Source organism: Leopardus geoffroyi, chromosome A1 (assembly GCF_018350155.1).
Source record: "Leopardus geoffroyi isolate Oge1 chromosome A1, O.geoffroyi_Oge1_pat1.0, whole genome shotgun sequence".
Taxonomy (NCBI): Eukaryota; Metazoa; Chordata; class Mammalia; order Carnivora; family Felidae; genus Leopardus; species Leopardus geoffroyi.
In genome coordinates this window covers 26,233,875-26,250,832 of record NC_059326.1, presented here as the reverse complement: position 1 = coordinate 26,250,832, position 16,958 = coordinate 26,233,875, and the positions used below count along the sequence as shown (strand labels likewise).

The following is a 16,958-nucleotide window of genomic DNA, read 5'->3' as shown; positions in this document are numbered from 1 at the left end:
AAATTACGCTATTTTTGTCTGTTTTTCAAAAGAAAGCACGAGAAGAGAAATACATTGTTTTGAGGGAACACAGGCTAGGAAAGTGAATACAGTATTTTTATAAACTGAGAAATCTGCTAACCAAAGGACTTCTGTACTGAATCATTTTATATTGAAAATCACTATTCTTCTAATGTATTTCCTTCATGCATTAACAAATAACAGAAAAAAAAAACATAATTTCCTCACTGGCCCGGCCTTTTCTGCTTCCAAGTGTACCCCACTACAATCCAAATTACAGATTTCTTTTATACTAATGTAAATTAGCATAAATTGAAGGTGATTTAGTCAACAAGTGTTGAGGGCCAGATCTCTCCCCAATTTAATCTTCAGTTACTTCCTATTAAGGCCAACTGTTACATTACCGATGTCCTGAATGTTTTTATTTCTTCCCCTTTTTATTAATACTCTCTTGCCTGAAACGTTCTCCTTCAACCCAAAGCTTTCAAAAAGTCCACTCAAATAACTCTACAACCCTCACCCACCAAAGGTCAATTCTATCCCACCTGTAAACTTTGAATGCAATTTCCTATGTCATTTTCAAGACTAGAGTTCCAGTTAGTCTAAGAAACATTTTGTAGCACCATCTGAGAATTCACTTAGCCTCTCTGAACTTGTTCTTCCATCTATAAACCGAGAGTTGAACAAGATCACAAGATTTCCAGCTCCAAATTTCTGATTTGTTGATTTCATATTTCATGTCATTTAAAAATGTTCTTTAGCTCTTATGTTGTCATATAATTTCTTCATGTATATGTCATATACACTCCCTGAGGATAAGAACCATGTTTGATTACATCTTGTCAACACCATTACTATGGAATAATTTACATCTAGTACTTACTCAATAAATTGGTATTGAGTAACCTATCATTTGATAGGTTGGTGAAGGGGAAGCATAGAGAATCTAATATAACAGGCAAAGTAATATATCTGCGGAAAACTGAAACTTACTCCTGTATATCAGAATGGCCATGCATATAATGGTAATAGGATGGCAGAATATTTGGCAGTAATGATATCCCTATCCTGGATGTTTGGTGGGGGAGGGGCTCTGCACATGTCAATTCACTTATTCAACAAATATTTCAAAACATAACCATGAACCAGGCACTATCACATGCAGTGGGTAAAGTCTTTGTTCTCATGGAGGTTATATTCTTGAGTGCAAGAACAAGAGTAACATCCCCGCTCACACTTCCAAGATCAAAATAAGAGTTTCTGAGGACTGAACAAGATAAGAAATATCTGCAGTTGCCAATGCCTTCCAATACATGAAAGCTGACTGAGAAAGCAACGGTCAGAACAGCTCCATTCTGATCACATGCTTCAGAGGCCAACAGAGCACAAAGGCTGTGAAAAGCACAAACTCTGGAAGGAAACCAGACTGCCTGGATTTAAATCCCAGCTCCCACTTACTAGCTATGTGACTCTGAATAAGTTCCATAATTATCCTATGCCTCAGTTTCTTCACCTGCAAAATGGGGATAATAATGGTACTTACAACCAATAAGACTGTTCTGAGAATTAAATAAGTTGATTTATGTCAACGTGCTTAAAACAGTGTTGCGCGTAAGTACTGTAATTTCCAACTCTCCTACAACTATTACCACTACTCTTACTACTAAATTGTTACAATCTATGAACAAGCTAAAACCAGTACATAATACGTAGTAGTAACTCAGTATTTAATCAACAACTAAATAAATGAATCAGAGACTCAGCTTCTTCCTCTGTGAAAACTGAACAAAAGCATCCTATCAACTTTAAGACTGCTAGGACTCAAGGGGATATAATCTATGTCAAAGTACTTTGTTAAAAACACTCACCCCCAAAATCATACAAGAGTAAGGTTTTAATACTATCACCAGCAGAAATGTATCATAGCCATATCACAGCAAAAATTTAGTGCTAGATTATTTAAGTTGTAAGCTTATACCTTCAAAGCATTCCTAACTAGTTAATATGCTGGTTATTACCACGTGAATGCACACTAAGAAAGCCTAATAACCAAAGAAATTAGGTAAGTAGATGAGCTGGCAGGGAATGAAGTCTCATCACAATCAGCAGTTTTATAATCAATCCAACTAGAACTTACTCAAAAAAGGAATAGTCAGACATGTACCCACGGTATTCTAAGTTCCCCAACCGGAGTGGTGAGTTAATATTACAAAAATAATCTAGGAGACCTGGAAAAATAAGATGCTATCACATCTATCTTAACTATGTGAAGTTCATAGTAACCCTTTACTCTATGGCTGCATGGAAAAGGAAGCACAATACCACCCATACCACGGTAGATCCACACCATGATCTAACCACAGTAAATCTTCTCCCCAGTCAACACCCAGATCATTGCACTACAACATCACATTCCACATCTTCCCTTCTGTTTTTAATTACCCCGGCCTTAAAAGTAAAGACCTCATCTCTTAATGCTGTTTTACTCCCATTTAATACCCATACATAATCATTAATTTATTGCTAATTCTGATCACTGTCAAACCTTTCTCATCTCCTTTTACATAATCCATTACTTACCTGTTCAATAATAAGTAACCGTAATGACTGTAAGTAATATAGATCAGTTAGGAACTTTAAACGAGTAATTAACTTACTACTAACCTGTTTAATTTTTTTTTTAAATGTTCTTAATACAAACAGATGACATTTTTATAAGTTCAATGTTTATATTTTCAACAGCTGAAACTGCATCAAAGGGCTTCCAACACAATACTTGGATACTATTTAAGAATCATTATACGCTGAGTAGATGAACCAGTCAAAAGTGGATAAAGAATACTGATAGTCTAACTTTGAAGTAAATCAGTTTTTCTTGGTCTTATTCCAGTTGGAAAACTTTTACTGGCATAAACAAAAGTAAATACAAAATGAGCATAAACATAAAACAAAATGCTTGTTTAAAGCATTTTAACTAAGCATTGCCTTTTTGGCTCAAAACACAGCAAAAAGTAATCAATTAATTCTGATTCATCTCTATTCAAGGAGGAAACAATGGTATCACATGATCATCCATACAGAACGTATTTACCTTTCAAATATACCATAATAGTGTTTTTAAAAAGTTGTCCTTCTCTTATGCCAATTTGTTTCATTTATTCATTAAGCAAATTTTTACTAAGCATCCACCTGTTAAGCACTGAAATATACTTTGGATATATAATAGCAAATCAAACATCTCTGTCCATGAAGCTTAAAATCATCACATAATCACATGCACAGAAAATCATTAAACTGTAATAAACGCTATAAATAATCAAGGTACTATTAAAGAGTACTTACAAAGAACCTGAGTTTAGATTGTTATGTCAGAAAAGGCCTATCAAAAAGTGACAGTACACTTACTATGATGAGCACTGAGTAACACACAGAATTGCTAAATCACTATATTGTATACCTGAAACTAACACTGCATGTTACTTGTACTAGAAATAAAATAAAAATTTGTATAAAAAAGTGACAGTTAAACTTTAAGAAAGAATGGAGGGAAGGTGACACAGGGGATGTTCAGGTTGAAGGAACAGTGTGTGCCTAACCCTAGAGGAAGAGGAAGAATGGATGGCAACTTGAGGAACTGAAAGAAAGAAACTGAAAGTCAGGGGGAAAGTGGCAAAATATGCCGGCAAGAAGCAAAAGCAAAAAGTAATTACTTTCAAAGAAATGGGAAGGCTTTAAAGGGTGTTGGGTAAGTGAGTGATCTGAACAGATTTCTATTTTAAGAATATCATTCTGACTACAAGATATAATATTAGACAAACCCAAGAATGTATGCAAGAGGCTAGTGAGGAAGCTACTGCAGTACTTGAAGAGGTAAATATATGATCTTGTTATCTTAGACAAGAGTTGTGGCAATGGTGGGGGAAGGGGATAAATTCAGGATGTATTTTAAAGGTTATGGTAAGGATGTAGAGGGTGAGGGAAAGGGAGCTATCAAGAATGGCTCTCAAGTTTCTAAAGTGAAGAATTAGTAAGAAGTAATAATTATATTCTTAACAATAGAGAACTGAGGGTTGCTGGAGGGGTGTTAGGTGCAGGGATGGGCTAGATGGGTGATGGGCATTAAGGAGAGCACTTGTTGAGATGAGCACTGGGTGTTGTACATAAGTGATGAATCACTAAATTCTACTGCAGAAACCATTATTACACTATATATTAACTAGAATTTAAATACAAATTTACAACAAGCAAAAAAGAAATAATAATTATTAAAATGAAGATGACAGAGCAGAAAGAAATTTGAGAAGTTAGGTAATGAAGAAAGAGAGAAGTTTATGATCTGTTGAGAGGCCTATGAGAATACATGCAGAGCTGTTTTATGAAGGCAGATAACTGGATCATTCTAACATGCAATGAGAAGTGTGGGCTAGTGGTACGCATTCAGAAACGGATAGCATACAGGCGGTATTAAAGCCATACAGCAGATGATTACTCAGGGAAAAGGCAGTAAGTATGAAGAGGACTCAGAAATTCAAAGGAACTCCAACACTGAATCTGAGAGAAGAGGTGAATCTGAAAGAGACTGAAAAAAAGTGGCCAGAAAGGTGGGAAGAAACTGTACCAGGGGATCGCTGAAAGCAAAGGAGAATGTTTCAGGAAAGGAAAAACAAGGCTCATCTAGACCCAATGACACTGAAAATCCAAGTTATGATTTCCAGGTCAAAATGGTGAAGAAGAAAGAGTGGAAGGAAGGACACGTAAATATATGTGAGACTAGAAAAAAAAAGTCAACCTAGATTCTAAAACTAATTACATAAAGCTCTTTAAAATAATGTAAACATGCTTTAAACTGTTTTCCCCTCATGTAATTTCTTTTAATGAGCCATGAAAGCATACTCTTACCATGACATATTCAATGCTAACACCATGGTGACGCAGCAAAAACCAACCAGCAGAGCTCTAACATTGCAGCATGCTTCTAATATTGCAGCACCACAACGGGTCATGCTTTGCATAGTTTCAAATTTTTAAATTCAACTTCCTATACAAGAAACAAAATCTACTTGTTTTGCAGTTCTACAAAGACTGAATTTAAATTATTAGGAAATTAAAATGGTTTTCCTGAAAAGATAACTTTCACACGATTTTCAAAAAAAACATACTAAAATTAATTCATTTAACACTTGAATGTCTTGCATGCCAGGCACACCAGTGTGATGACTTTAAACACCTTTTTTCTCACCAAGGGCTTATAGGTAAACGTCGGTATGTTCTACGGTAATTCTGTTACTGGTAGTAATACACAAATCAAAGAAGCCTGCCTATTTTCAGGTTTTCAGCCACTCTGATATATTTATGGGCATCTTGTTGGCTTTATTAGAAATACCAGAAGATTTTTAATTAGAAAAATTATTTTTATTATTAGCTGTTTTAGTATTATGTATGTAACCTGAGACAATCCCACCTCTCTAATAAACTAAGTAAGCTTCAGTTTATTCACCAGTAAAACAGAAAAAACTTAACTCACAAGGCTGTTGAATTGGCTTAACATGTTAATAAATATTAACTGAAGCTTATCCTAACATTTCTAATCACTTCTGTGAAGTGAAATACTGCGTTATATACTATTCTTATTTCTACTGGATATAAGCCAAGCAATTCGACTCTTAAAATTTATATACTCTTATAGATCAAATCTTGAAGCAATGACTTTATTAAAATTAGTATCATTTTTTACATTTAATTGTGCAGTATTCTACAGTTAAGACAGGTGCATAATGATAGTAAACACTTCTATTTTATACTCCTTTTCTAAAAACACCACTAAAATTCCAAAAAAAAATGAATTTTTAAGATATAAAGACATAAGCCCATAAAAAATGATAGAACGGGTAAAAAGACAATAGCAACAAAAATTTGGAAGCTGGAAAGCAGATGGTTGAGTGACAAATGACTTAGCAAACACTCGAAAATCAAATCTTTAGCAAACAGTGGAGAAAGCCAAGAACAAACCCAATTTAAACTGTAAAATCCCCAAAAGACTCAGCAATTGGCAGTACCACGTACATCCGAAGCGGGATATGGGGGAGAGAGGGAGCTAAAATAAGGAAGACTGTTTAAAAGTCTGTTTAACAAGTAACCAGCCCCACTGATCCCAACTGCCCCCTCACCAATCCCAACAAAAAAACTGAAAATACGTTGTCTGGAAAATATAAAACAAAATATTTCAAGTTTCAAAAAATCAGGTACAGCTGTAGGCAAGAAAACATACTGAAAACAGGGTGATTGAAGAAATAAATATATATAGGGAAGCTGAGATTCTACCAAGACCTTTTACCCAACTCCCCTCCTATATCCCCCACAACCTGCACCTCCAGGCAAGAAAGAGCCTTCTACAGGACATCTAACCAGCTCAGAGGAAAGGCATGAAGATACTGACATCAAAAGTGCTCCAACCACACAGCCCAGCCTGGTTACCATAAAGTAAAGCTAACAAGTCTCACTGAGGATTTCTAATTAGCATTTTACTCCCCTACTCACACACAACCACCAACAACTAAGGAAAGGCTATAGAACATGAAAGATAAAGACCAAAACAAATACAAACTAAAAAACAAACCAGGAGGACACAGGTCACACAGGGAGAAGAAATCTTTAAATAAAAAAAAAAGTAACATTTATATATTCAGACAGCTATGAGAAAGTAACAATTGTTATTAGAACAGGATACGATTTAAAAGGGGCAAAGGCAAAAAAACAAAAAGCAAAGGCTTTGGGAAATTAAATATATGGTAATATAGAAAATTTAATAGAAGTAGAGCAAAAAAGAAAATGAGATAGAAAATAGGAAAGAAAATACAAGAAAATCAGAAGTCAAAAAGGTCCATTATCCTAATAAGGAATTTAAGGAAAAAAAAAACAAAAAACAGAAAATGGAAAGAAATAATCAAGACCTCATTCAAGAAAAAGTCCCAGAATTAAAAGATGTTTCCAGACTAAAATGGCATACCAAGTAAGTACTCAGCAACACTGAGGGTAAAAAGAAACCTACCCAAGGAACCATCACCGTAAAATTTCAACACTGGAACACTGAAAACAGATTCAACCTTAAACGCTTTCAGAGAATTAAAGAATGAGAGAGGGTGAGAGAGAAGGGTAAACAAGTCAGAGAAAAAGGAAAAACAAAACATAAATATACAGGTCACATACAATATATAAGAAATCAGAATGGCTTCAGACTTCTCAAAAGGAATATGGAAGTTAGAAAGCAATGGAGCGAAATTATAAAATAATACAATTTTACAATGTAGTATTCTTTACCTAACCAAACCATCTTAAGTGTCAGGGTAAACTCAAATCATTTTTTCTTTTAAAGATTTTAGCTTTATGGAATCTCTGCACCCAACATGGGGCTCAAACTCATAATCCTGAGATCAAGAGTTGTGTGCTCTACCAACTAAACCAGTCAGGCACTCCTTAAAAAAAAAAAATTTTTTTTTTTTTTTTTTTAAGTAATCTCTACCCCAATGTGGGGCTCAAACTCATGACTCTGAAATCAAGAATCTCACGCTCTACTGACTGAGCCAGCCAGACACCCCTAAAACCATTTTAAAACATCAAGTAAGCCAAGAATGAACATGACAAGGATCACTGCAAAATGAAATCCAACCACAGGAGAAAGTGAAGGGAATCCCACAATAATGGATGTGTACCAAGGTCTAGAACACAATTAGGTCCAAAATGGAGGTCAGAGGAATATAAGAGACTGCCCAAGGAAGATAAAATTGATAACACCTGATATGTCTGAACATCTCAAGAGACATTTGATGCAATGTTGAATTAGTGATAATTACAGAAAAAACTAAGCAAGGGTGGGGCAGAGACATTGAACTTCAGCCAGATCACCCTATGGTAAAACAGTCAATAAGTCACACTGAGACTAGATAAGCTCTTTAGTCTCCTAAAGTGCAAGCAGATGACCAAGAATTACCAGACCTCTGAGGAAAGGCTTTATCACAAAAGGCAAAGCAAAAATGGGTAGAAAGGCATACAAAAATGGGGAAATGGAATTTGGAAGAAACAGAAAACTTATCCTAAGTAGTATATAGAAATATATATACTATATATTCTAGTACATTATATGTACTAGATAGCTGGGATGGGGTGGAAGGAGGTAGGCAAGTGCAGTACATTGTACAGGACATGAAGAGTGATATTTTATAAGAATACTAAATGATCAACAATGATGTAATCATAGCTATTCAGAGGAAAGGGTACTTGGAGGAAGGGGGATCAGCTGAGTAGGTGATAAAGTTAAATTTTCATTTTCTATCCAGAAGTTCAAAAAGCCAAAACACAAGCACAAAGTATTTTATTTAACACACACTATGTAGGGCATGTGAGTTAGACACAGTTCTAAGGGCTGTCCAAATTCATACCCTATAACAACCCTGAGGTAGGTACTGCTATCCCCATTTATTGAAATGAGCAACATGAGGCATAGAGAGGTTAAGTAGCCCAATGTTACATAAAACTAGGTTCAAACCTAAATAGTCTTATTCCAGAATCTATGCTCCTAACCATCTAGCCATGTTACATATCGAGTAGCAATACAAGCATGTTGTTTACAACTAGGAGGTAAACATAACAATCATCTGAAAGAGATAAAAGTGACTGCTTTGGGGAATGGAAACACGGAAAGGAAGGGGGCAGGAAGCTTTTGTTTGTTTTGATAACCATGTAAATTATTTGACTCTTTAAGTTGTGGAGGTACAACCTAAATAAAATTAAAATGTACAATTTAGTACTTTTATTTTATCTAATGTTGCCATCCTCAGAAGTAGGCAAAATGAGTATTACTCCTATTTCATAGATAAGAAAACTTTCATTCCTCTTTAATAAATATTTGAGGGCCTACTATATAACATGCACTGTATTTAAAAAATAGATATCAATTCACCTCAAATAATGATGAGGTGAAAGAGGTACAAAAAGTCTTTTTATTCTTTTCTCTTCAATTTATTGCATAACTTATATGATCCTGTATCTCTAACAGCTGTGCTTAAGACAAGGGATAATATAAATTGTAAATTGTGACAGAAAAAAAGAGAAAGGTCTGCTCATTAATTTGTCCAAAAAATATTTAGTTCTTGTCCTTGAGGAACTCAGTGTCTTATGTGGAACATAATTATAATTGAATGTGTGCAGTGCGTTCAATAGAGGAGCACTAAAAAGTGTTAAGGAAACATTCCCTGGGTGAAGACACTGCTTCAGAGGGAACGTTTCTGAACGGAGTCTTGAAGGATGAACAGAAGTTTGACCAATTTCACACAAGAGGCTGTACTAATAGTTGCAAAACACAAAAGACTACAGACCAGTGTGGAATACCTACACCTCCACTGTGTTATAAAGGTGACTTCATATTAAAGGCTAAAATAAGACATGAAGATTTTTTCAAGGAGCTTTAAAAAAAAAGATCATCTTAATGCCTGATCCATGTTTCTAAGTTTTAGTGTTGCCCCGTGATCAACTGAAATCATTTTCCACATGTCTAATAAACATTTTAAATTTTAAAGTGTTAAGAGTATTATTTCAAAAGAAGACTAAAGAACAACCACCTTTCATTTATCTTACCGCCAAAAAGTTTCACTGTTAACATGGTTTTTAAGTCATAATATTGAAAGTATAATGTACCCCTTTCTCCCATGAGACAGAAATTGGTGACCAAGCCCCAGACAATGCAAGTGACATGGAAGCTATCATGGGAAGAAAAAGTAGAAAGAATTTTTTTTAATCCTTATCACTTTTCTCTTGTAGATAGTCTCAAATTTCCTTCCAAAGGCAAACTTAAATGAAACTTTTCTTTTTCCAAACTTTAGTGATAAAAGAAATAATTTGCAGTAAAACACCGTAAAGAAAATAATATGCATGTGTTCCTTTTTGACCTTTATAGGTATTTTAGGGGTGAAACATTTTAATTTTTTAGCATTTAAAGGATGCCTCTGAATCAAAAATTTTCTGGTTTTGATGACTTAACTTTGATGTTAACTAACAAAGGATCAAAAATGTAGTAAATTCGAAACAGGTAGCGTCAACTCAACTTACTTTATGCCAGTACTTGATCATACTTCTCAGTATCTCTTTTTGTCCCTTAAATTCCAAACCTTTCTACATAATTTGTCCCTAAATGATCTTCATCTCAGTTACTATATGGAAAAATTAATTTTGTACTAAACATCTTAAATTGGGCCTCTATCCCTACAATTAAAAAACCTAACTGTAAGTAGCAACATCTGACTTTAATTGCCTGGAAAAGCAAGTTGTGGAAAGCTCTATCATGCCTACCACCAGGGGAGAAAAAGGAGAAAGTCATGTCAGGAGACCACAAATGGTAATTAACAAAAATCATGGCAGGTTTCAATTCAAAATGTGTGGTTTCCATTTGTGCATTTCATCTGTCTTTTATTTCTCTGAATTTAGTATCCACATAATATACCTGTTTTTTTAGGGGCTTCACTCGATCATGCCTCTTAGACTCAGAAAACATTAATATTTGGGGTAAATAGTTCTTTAAAATTATGAATATTAGCAATTACAGATAAATATTAGCATATGAAACAAACTTTTATCGATGATTATAATGACTATTAAGGAAACTACCTCCCTAAAAGAGCTCTACCTTTTAAGGACAGTTTTGTACACAAGATACAGATTACATTTGGTTCGATAACAAGGTTTTAATTATATGATTACTGGAAAAATTACAAAAATCTTAAAAGACAAGATTTTATATTATTTCAATTAACCATGCCTTTGCCTTACATCTGTAAAGCAACTTAAAAATGTTTATCATGAAAACCTCACTGCAACATTTGGTGTTTGTTCTTTTTCTAAAACTGTAATTCTTTTGGAATACCCTCAATTTTTCCAAAGTGAAAACCAAAAATACACATTTAGAATATAAATTTCCAATTAGCTTGGTGAAAGTTCAATCACAAAAATCTCCAACTAATACTAAAATAATTAAATATCTTTAGAGCTTATTCAGAGTTCCACAGTTAAAATGAATAGCCTTTGTCATTAACTCCTATGATACTATTTTGATCAAGGTTAGTCACAGACCAGCAAATCTGTGAAAAGAACATTCCTTTAAAATTCAACTTAGTTTAAAGCAATGTAGAATCATTAGAGATTTCACAACTTTTGCAGTCAGTTTCAAAGACACAATTGGAATCAATAGCGTATTTAAAGCATTATTTTCAGTTCAAGTAAGAAAACACTAGTGGCTTAATAATGTATTTTGACTATGTTTTTATTCTTTCCTTTTTTTATTTTTTTTTTTGGCAGCGAAGGGAACAGGTGGAGTAGATTAGCAGGGGAGCAAAGTCTTATGTTCATGCGTCTATAAATTCAACCCTCCAAGACTTTTCCTACTCTTTAAAATGGCTACCACCTTGATCTATACAAAAGAAAAAAAATGTACAGGACACTACTATCAAAGATAAATTTGGTTATTTTGACAGTGTTTACCCTCCTGCCCCCCCCCCCAACATACTTTTTAAGATTCCCATTCCTGTTCTGTTCAGATAAAATGACCATTAAATAAGTACACAAAAGTTGGTTACAGTCTGTGAGGGCAACCTATAAAACCGAGACTAGGTCATCTTTCCTACAATGTCTAAGAAAAGCACGTAACATTATCTTCCACAGACTAAGATCAAACACAGTAGAAGTGAAAAGGATTGCCCAACCTAGCAAAGGAGAAACAACCATGGGAACCACAACCCCCACTCAAGAGATGCTCATAAGGATTTAGTAATCCAAGTGAATAGATTAAATATTATATGGCTTAGCAAAAATTTTGTTAGTAATCTTTTCAAAAAGCATTTTATAAATAACAAAAGCTATTTGGTGCCCCTAAACCTATACTTAATATTCAATAACTACTGTCAAGTAGTTTACATATTACTTATACCCATTTGCTATCCACTCTGAAACCATTCCATAGCACTCTTGCTCTAGGAAACTTACCACAAAAATGCATTTTCACATACAAAAATGGAAAAATATGTAATGCTTTCGACAAATCTTGTGCATCTATACAGCTACTAAATAAATTAACTCTGAATTTGTTGAATGTCTGCAGAAACATGGCATGATCTTACCTCTCATCCTCGCCATCCACCAGGGGTGTCGTCAGCGGTAGCACCTTCAACGGGAAAAGAGAAGCAGGGGCTGCTAGGCTGCTGCTACTCCCATCTGAAACTGCTGACATTCCCCCACTGTCACCACTGATAGTCTGAGGTAAGCCAACTAAGGAGGGTTCCGCTGGGCGCCTGGCATCTTCAATTTGGCTTCCAATTGCCTGAGCTAATGATTGTGCAGAGAACTGAGTAGAACTTAGTGGTATCTGTTGTGCCAAAGGCAGATTTATGTTACTGGCTATCAAGGGAGGTTGACTAACACTTTGAACCAAATTACCATTTTGAGTGGCAGGGGTTTGTGCTATATTCTGTGGTGGAACCAAGTTTGTTGGGGCAGAAGGCATTCCAGAAGGACCAGTTGAACTAACCTGACTTGTAACAGAAATACTACTAGCAGAGGGCAAAGGACTAACTGCAGGCAACGGCTGCGAAACAACTTGAGCTACCGACTCTACTCCTTGTGGCTGGGGAGGCACAGTTAACAAGGTACTCTGGGGTGCAATGACCAATTGTTGAGGAAGGCTTGACGCACTAGTTTGAACTCCCTGATGAATAATCGCAGTTTGAGCAGGTGGAACTATTTGTGAAGATGGAGGAGCACCTTGCTGAATAACCGAAGGTGTGACTTGGGTAGAGGGCTGCTGCACTGCAGTAGGTATGTTTGCTTGTTGACCGATATTTGCAATTTGACTGCCAGTAGGTACAACAGATACTGCTGTTTGAGCCTGGCCAACAGGCTGGCCAGATGCCCCTGCAGGTTGTGCTTGGATTGCCGCGGGCTGCACTGGCAGCTGGATACTCTGTGGCTGAGCCGCAGGAATCACTGTCGCTCCTGCTCCCACTCCTGCAGAACTGGGCTGTCCGGAGGACACTGCTGTTTGAAGAATCGGCTGCTGCTGCACATACTCTGAAGGATTCTGAGCCACGGATTTACCATGGCCTGGGACCATCTGGGTAGAGACAGTCGGCTGCTGTTGTCCATACTGTAACTGTTGGGGTGGTGCTCCTGGAAGGGGAGCTTGCACTGGAGGAACCGTCTGCGAATACGGTAGTTGGGGTTGAGCCAGACTGGAAATGGAAGGCTGCTGACCTAAAGCTGAAGTTACACCAACCACACTAACAGGTGACGGCTGGATACCAGTTGCAGCGCTGATAGTGGCCTGTAGAGGTACTGGCTGAAGACCTTGCTTTTGAGGATAGCTCAGTTCTTGAGACTGTAATTGTACTTGCGTGATCTGTGACTGAGAAATACTCTGTGGAATGCTAACTGCTGAAATACTCTGGGGACCAGTGCTACTGAAATCCATCTGGGGAAGAGCCATACCTTGAAGAGCTGGTTGCTGCTGCTGCACCACCACAGTAGGGGCTCCCATCTCTCCGCTTCCCACACTCTCCGTGTAGTGACTCAGTGTGCTGACACTACTGCTCACTGAACTCCCACTAGTGCTCTCCCTCTCCGAAGTCACTTCTGTCGGGTTCTGTTTTACAGTTTCCACCACTTTATTTATCACCACACCTTCTGCAGCAGGCACAGCATTTTCTTTTTCATAGAACTCGGTGCAAGTCCATCTGCCTTTTTTAAAGGGTTCAGAACTAGAATCTAACTTCACAACTCTGAACCTTGACGTGTTAACTGTTGGTGGCTGCTGCTGACCCGAAAGGGACCCCGCAGTCATCCCTGCAGCTGCACTGGGGGCACTGTTAACAACAGCGGAGGAAGATATAGTACCATTGCCCATGCCACTCAAGATATTCACATTAACACTGCTGCTAACTCCAGGCCCAACACTCACAGTAGCAGCACTAGGAATATTGCTTGCAGTAGCAGCACTAGGAATATTGCTTGCATTTATATTAGCATTACCAAGTATGCTGCTTGTCACACTAGGATTAAAACTACCCACGGCAGTAATGGTGACATTACTCATTGTATTAGTGCCAGTAACAGAACTTATACCTATACTGCCAGTAGTACTTGGAGCACGGATATTAGTCATTACAGATGCAGGTGAGCCACCCGATGATACAGCAGAAGTTGGGGCCGCTGCTAGAACACTGTCAGAGCTTCCAGCTGCAGAGAGTTTTCTGGATACTGGACTGGAGGGTGGCCCTCCAGGAATGGATGTACTGGCCACACCAGCATGGGATGGATGGTGGTGCCCATGGTGTAGGTGGTGCCCATGATGGATGTGATGGTGGTGATGGAGGTGGTGTGGATGAGCATTCCCATTGATCACAACGTTCTGTTGTGGAAGGTGAGGCAAATGAGGCTGCGGAAGGTGGGGCTGGTTGGGAGAGACTGCCCCAGGTGTCTCAGCTTCCTGGAAGTTATTCAGAGTCTCTTCTGAGGAGCTGCGTTCAGGCTCCCCTAAGTCAGTAGCCCTGGAAAGTGACACATCAAGGATCTCGGAAGAAGACAGATCTTCCGTGTGAGACTCATCCAGGTCATCATAGCTCTCGGTGTCCTCTGCGATACTGTTGTTAGAGCTGATGCTGGCGGAGATCTGAGCCGGGGTAACACTAGTTATCTGGAAGCCACTTTTCTTTTTCATTTGAGTTCCGCCTGGCGCAAGAGGCTGTGCCTGCAGCTGAGCCTGAGAGAGGAGGTTCAGGCTTTGTGGAGGCGGAGGCTGTGGTCCCGACGTAGAAGATGCTGCAGGAGGTGGCGGCTGGAGCAGCGACGGAGGCGGAAAATCCTCGGAAGATGTGGCACTACTACCAACGCCGGTACCTGCTGCATTGAGAGCAGAGGCGCTGCCACTACCGCTGCCCCTTCTAGGGAACATTGCCGGGTGCGCCATCTTCCTAGCACTAATGTCTGCAGCGGCCGCGGCCGCCGCGGCGGTGGACTCAGGCGGCTGGTGCATTGTGTCGGGTACCGGGGGGCGGAGGAGGCGAGTGCAATTTCCTTCTGCACCGTAATCTTTGTATTCAAGACGCCGGGGAGGAAAACGGGACCTGACGCTCCGCCCGGCGCGGTTCCTCCTTCTCCTCCTCCTCAGCCGAAGGCGCCGGCCGCTCCTGCCTTCGAGGGCGAGCTTCGGGAAGGGAGGATGAACGAGGGTGAACAGGGCGGCCAGGGACCCGAAGGGGGGACCCCTTCAGTCCTTCGCCATTCACTTTCCCCTCTAGTCTCACACCCCCCTTTATATTCCGCTTCACGTGGGGTGCGGGGCAGGAGGGAGGGGAAGACAAGGCAAGGGGGAGACAAGTGGAGGGGGTGGGAAAACCGAGAAATGCCCACCTTCTCCCGACAACTCAAAAGCCACCTCAACCCCTCCTCCCGCCGCGGCGGCGGCGGCGGCGGCCGCTGCAAAACCCTCCCGGTCGCTCTGCACGAAAGCAGCGCGGAGCGAGTGTCGCCTTCCCCTCGCCACCCCCAGCGCCGCCGCCGCCGGCGAGCCCCGAGCTCAGTGTCGCTCAAACCTCCCCTCCCGGCCCCGCTGTCCCCGCTCGGCCCTCCCCCCACGCCCCTCGGACCCTTTCAAACCCCCTGGGCTCGCGGCGGCTGTTCCGTGAGCAAACGCTGGCCGCGGCTGGGGCCGGGGCGGCGAGGCTCGGAGCGGGGCGGCGGCGGGGCGCCCGGTACGGTGAGCCCAGCAACGAGGCGCGGGCGGGCGCGCAGAGACGCCGGGTCCTCGCGGAGCACGGCCGGGGCGCGGCGGCGGCACTGGCAGCGGGAGCCCAGGGACCGCTCCATCACTGGCAGCCATGGAGCCCGAGCATTTTCCTCCCTCAGGGCAGGCGCCTCGGCTCGGCACACGTCCTCGGGGAGGAAGGGGCCGGCGCCCGAGCCTCCCCGGAGGGCGGCGGGATGTGCGCTAGCGCAGAGGGGTACGAGCTGCTCCTGTCCTCTTCCTCCTCAGCCGGCTCGTCCTCACCCTGCTGCTCCCGCGGCCCGGGCGGGAGGGGGCCGCAGGCAGCGGCGGCTCCTTTCTCGGCGGCGTTGGTGGCCAGACGGGCTGGTGCAAGCGACTGCAGCCGACGCCGTTCAAAGGAACGAGAGGTGGGGTTGGTCGGTGTCGGCAAACGGGGCGGGTGAGTGGGTGGGTGCCGAGGGAGGGCGGCGGGCGGGGAGGGGGCTGTGGTGGTTGTTACTAGTGCTCTTCTCCGGCTCCACCGTATCCCCCAGTCTCTCGCGGCAACGGGAGAGGAGGGACCAGCGCCCGAGCGCAGGAGGAGGAGGGGCGACCGTCGGCGAGAGGAGGCGGCGGCGGTGGTGGCGGGGGGAGGGGGCAAGCAAAGGAGAAGGAGGAAAGATGGCGTCTGCGCATGCGCCCCGGCGCCGCAGACATAAAGCCGGGTCCGGCGAAGAAGGAGGCGGCGGGGCTTCGGGCCTTGCCGAGTGCTGGGTCTCCCGACGGAAATTGCCGAAGACTCGCGGCGGCGCCGACGCCGAGGGTGGTGGGGGTGGGGAATTTCGGCCGGGGGAGCGAATCCGGGTCGGCCAGTGAGTTGCGGCCTGAGTGGGGGGTGGGGCAGGGTGGGGGCGCGCGCAGGTTAGGTGTGTCCGCTCTGTTCTCTCACGCGGCCGGTGCGCGCGCACGCGCGCGCGGGCACGCGGCAGGGGAAGGGGCGCGGTGGGGTGGGGCCCGCGGAGGCTGCTGGAGCCTTGGGTCTCTGGCGTACGCGTCCTGGATGGTGTTCCCCCCGCCCCCCTCCCCGCCTGCGGAATGGGTAATGAGGCTTTTCTCCGCAGCAACAGCATCACGAGTTTCAGTTCCCAGGAGCCCGCCGCCACCGCCACGATACGACATG

At 41.5% G+C, this 16,958-nt stretch overlaps 1 protein-coding gene across 6 annotated transcripts in view; it reads right to left on the bottom strand.

Annotated features, from left to right (window-relative positions):
* Positions 1-16,634, bottom strand: part of TSC22D1 (TSC22 domain family member 1) — a 133,185-nt gene extending 116,551 nt beyond the window's left edge. For 2 of the 6 annotated variants that reach the window (XM_045477025.1, XM_045477017.1), the window contains exons 1-2: positions 15,691-16,630; positions 12,162-15,238 (exon numbers count right to left, since the gene is read on the bottom strand). In XM_045477025.1, coding sequence (XP_045332981.1) covers positions 12,162-15,238; positions 15,691-15,900 — 3,287 coding nt within the window. In that variant the 5' untranslated portion in view covers positions 15,901-16,630. Of the gene's footprint in view, positions 1-12,161; positions 15,239-15,680 lie in introns of those variants that run through there. The other 4 variants (XR_006712247.1, XM_045476997.1, XM_045477040.1 and 1 more) reach the window with 4 other exon arrangements.
* Between the last annotated feature and the right edge of the window lie 324 nt (positions 16,635-16,958).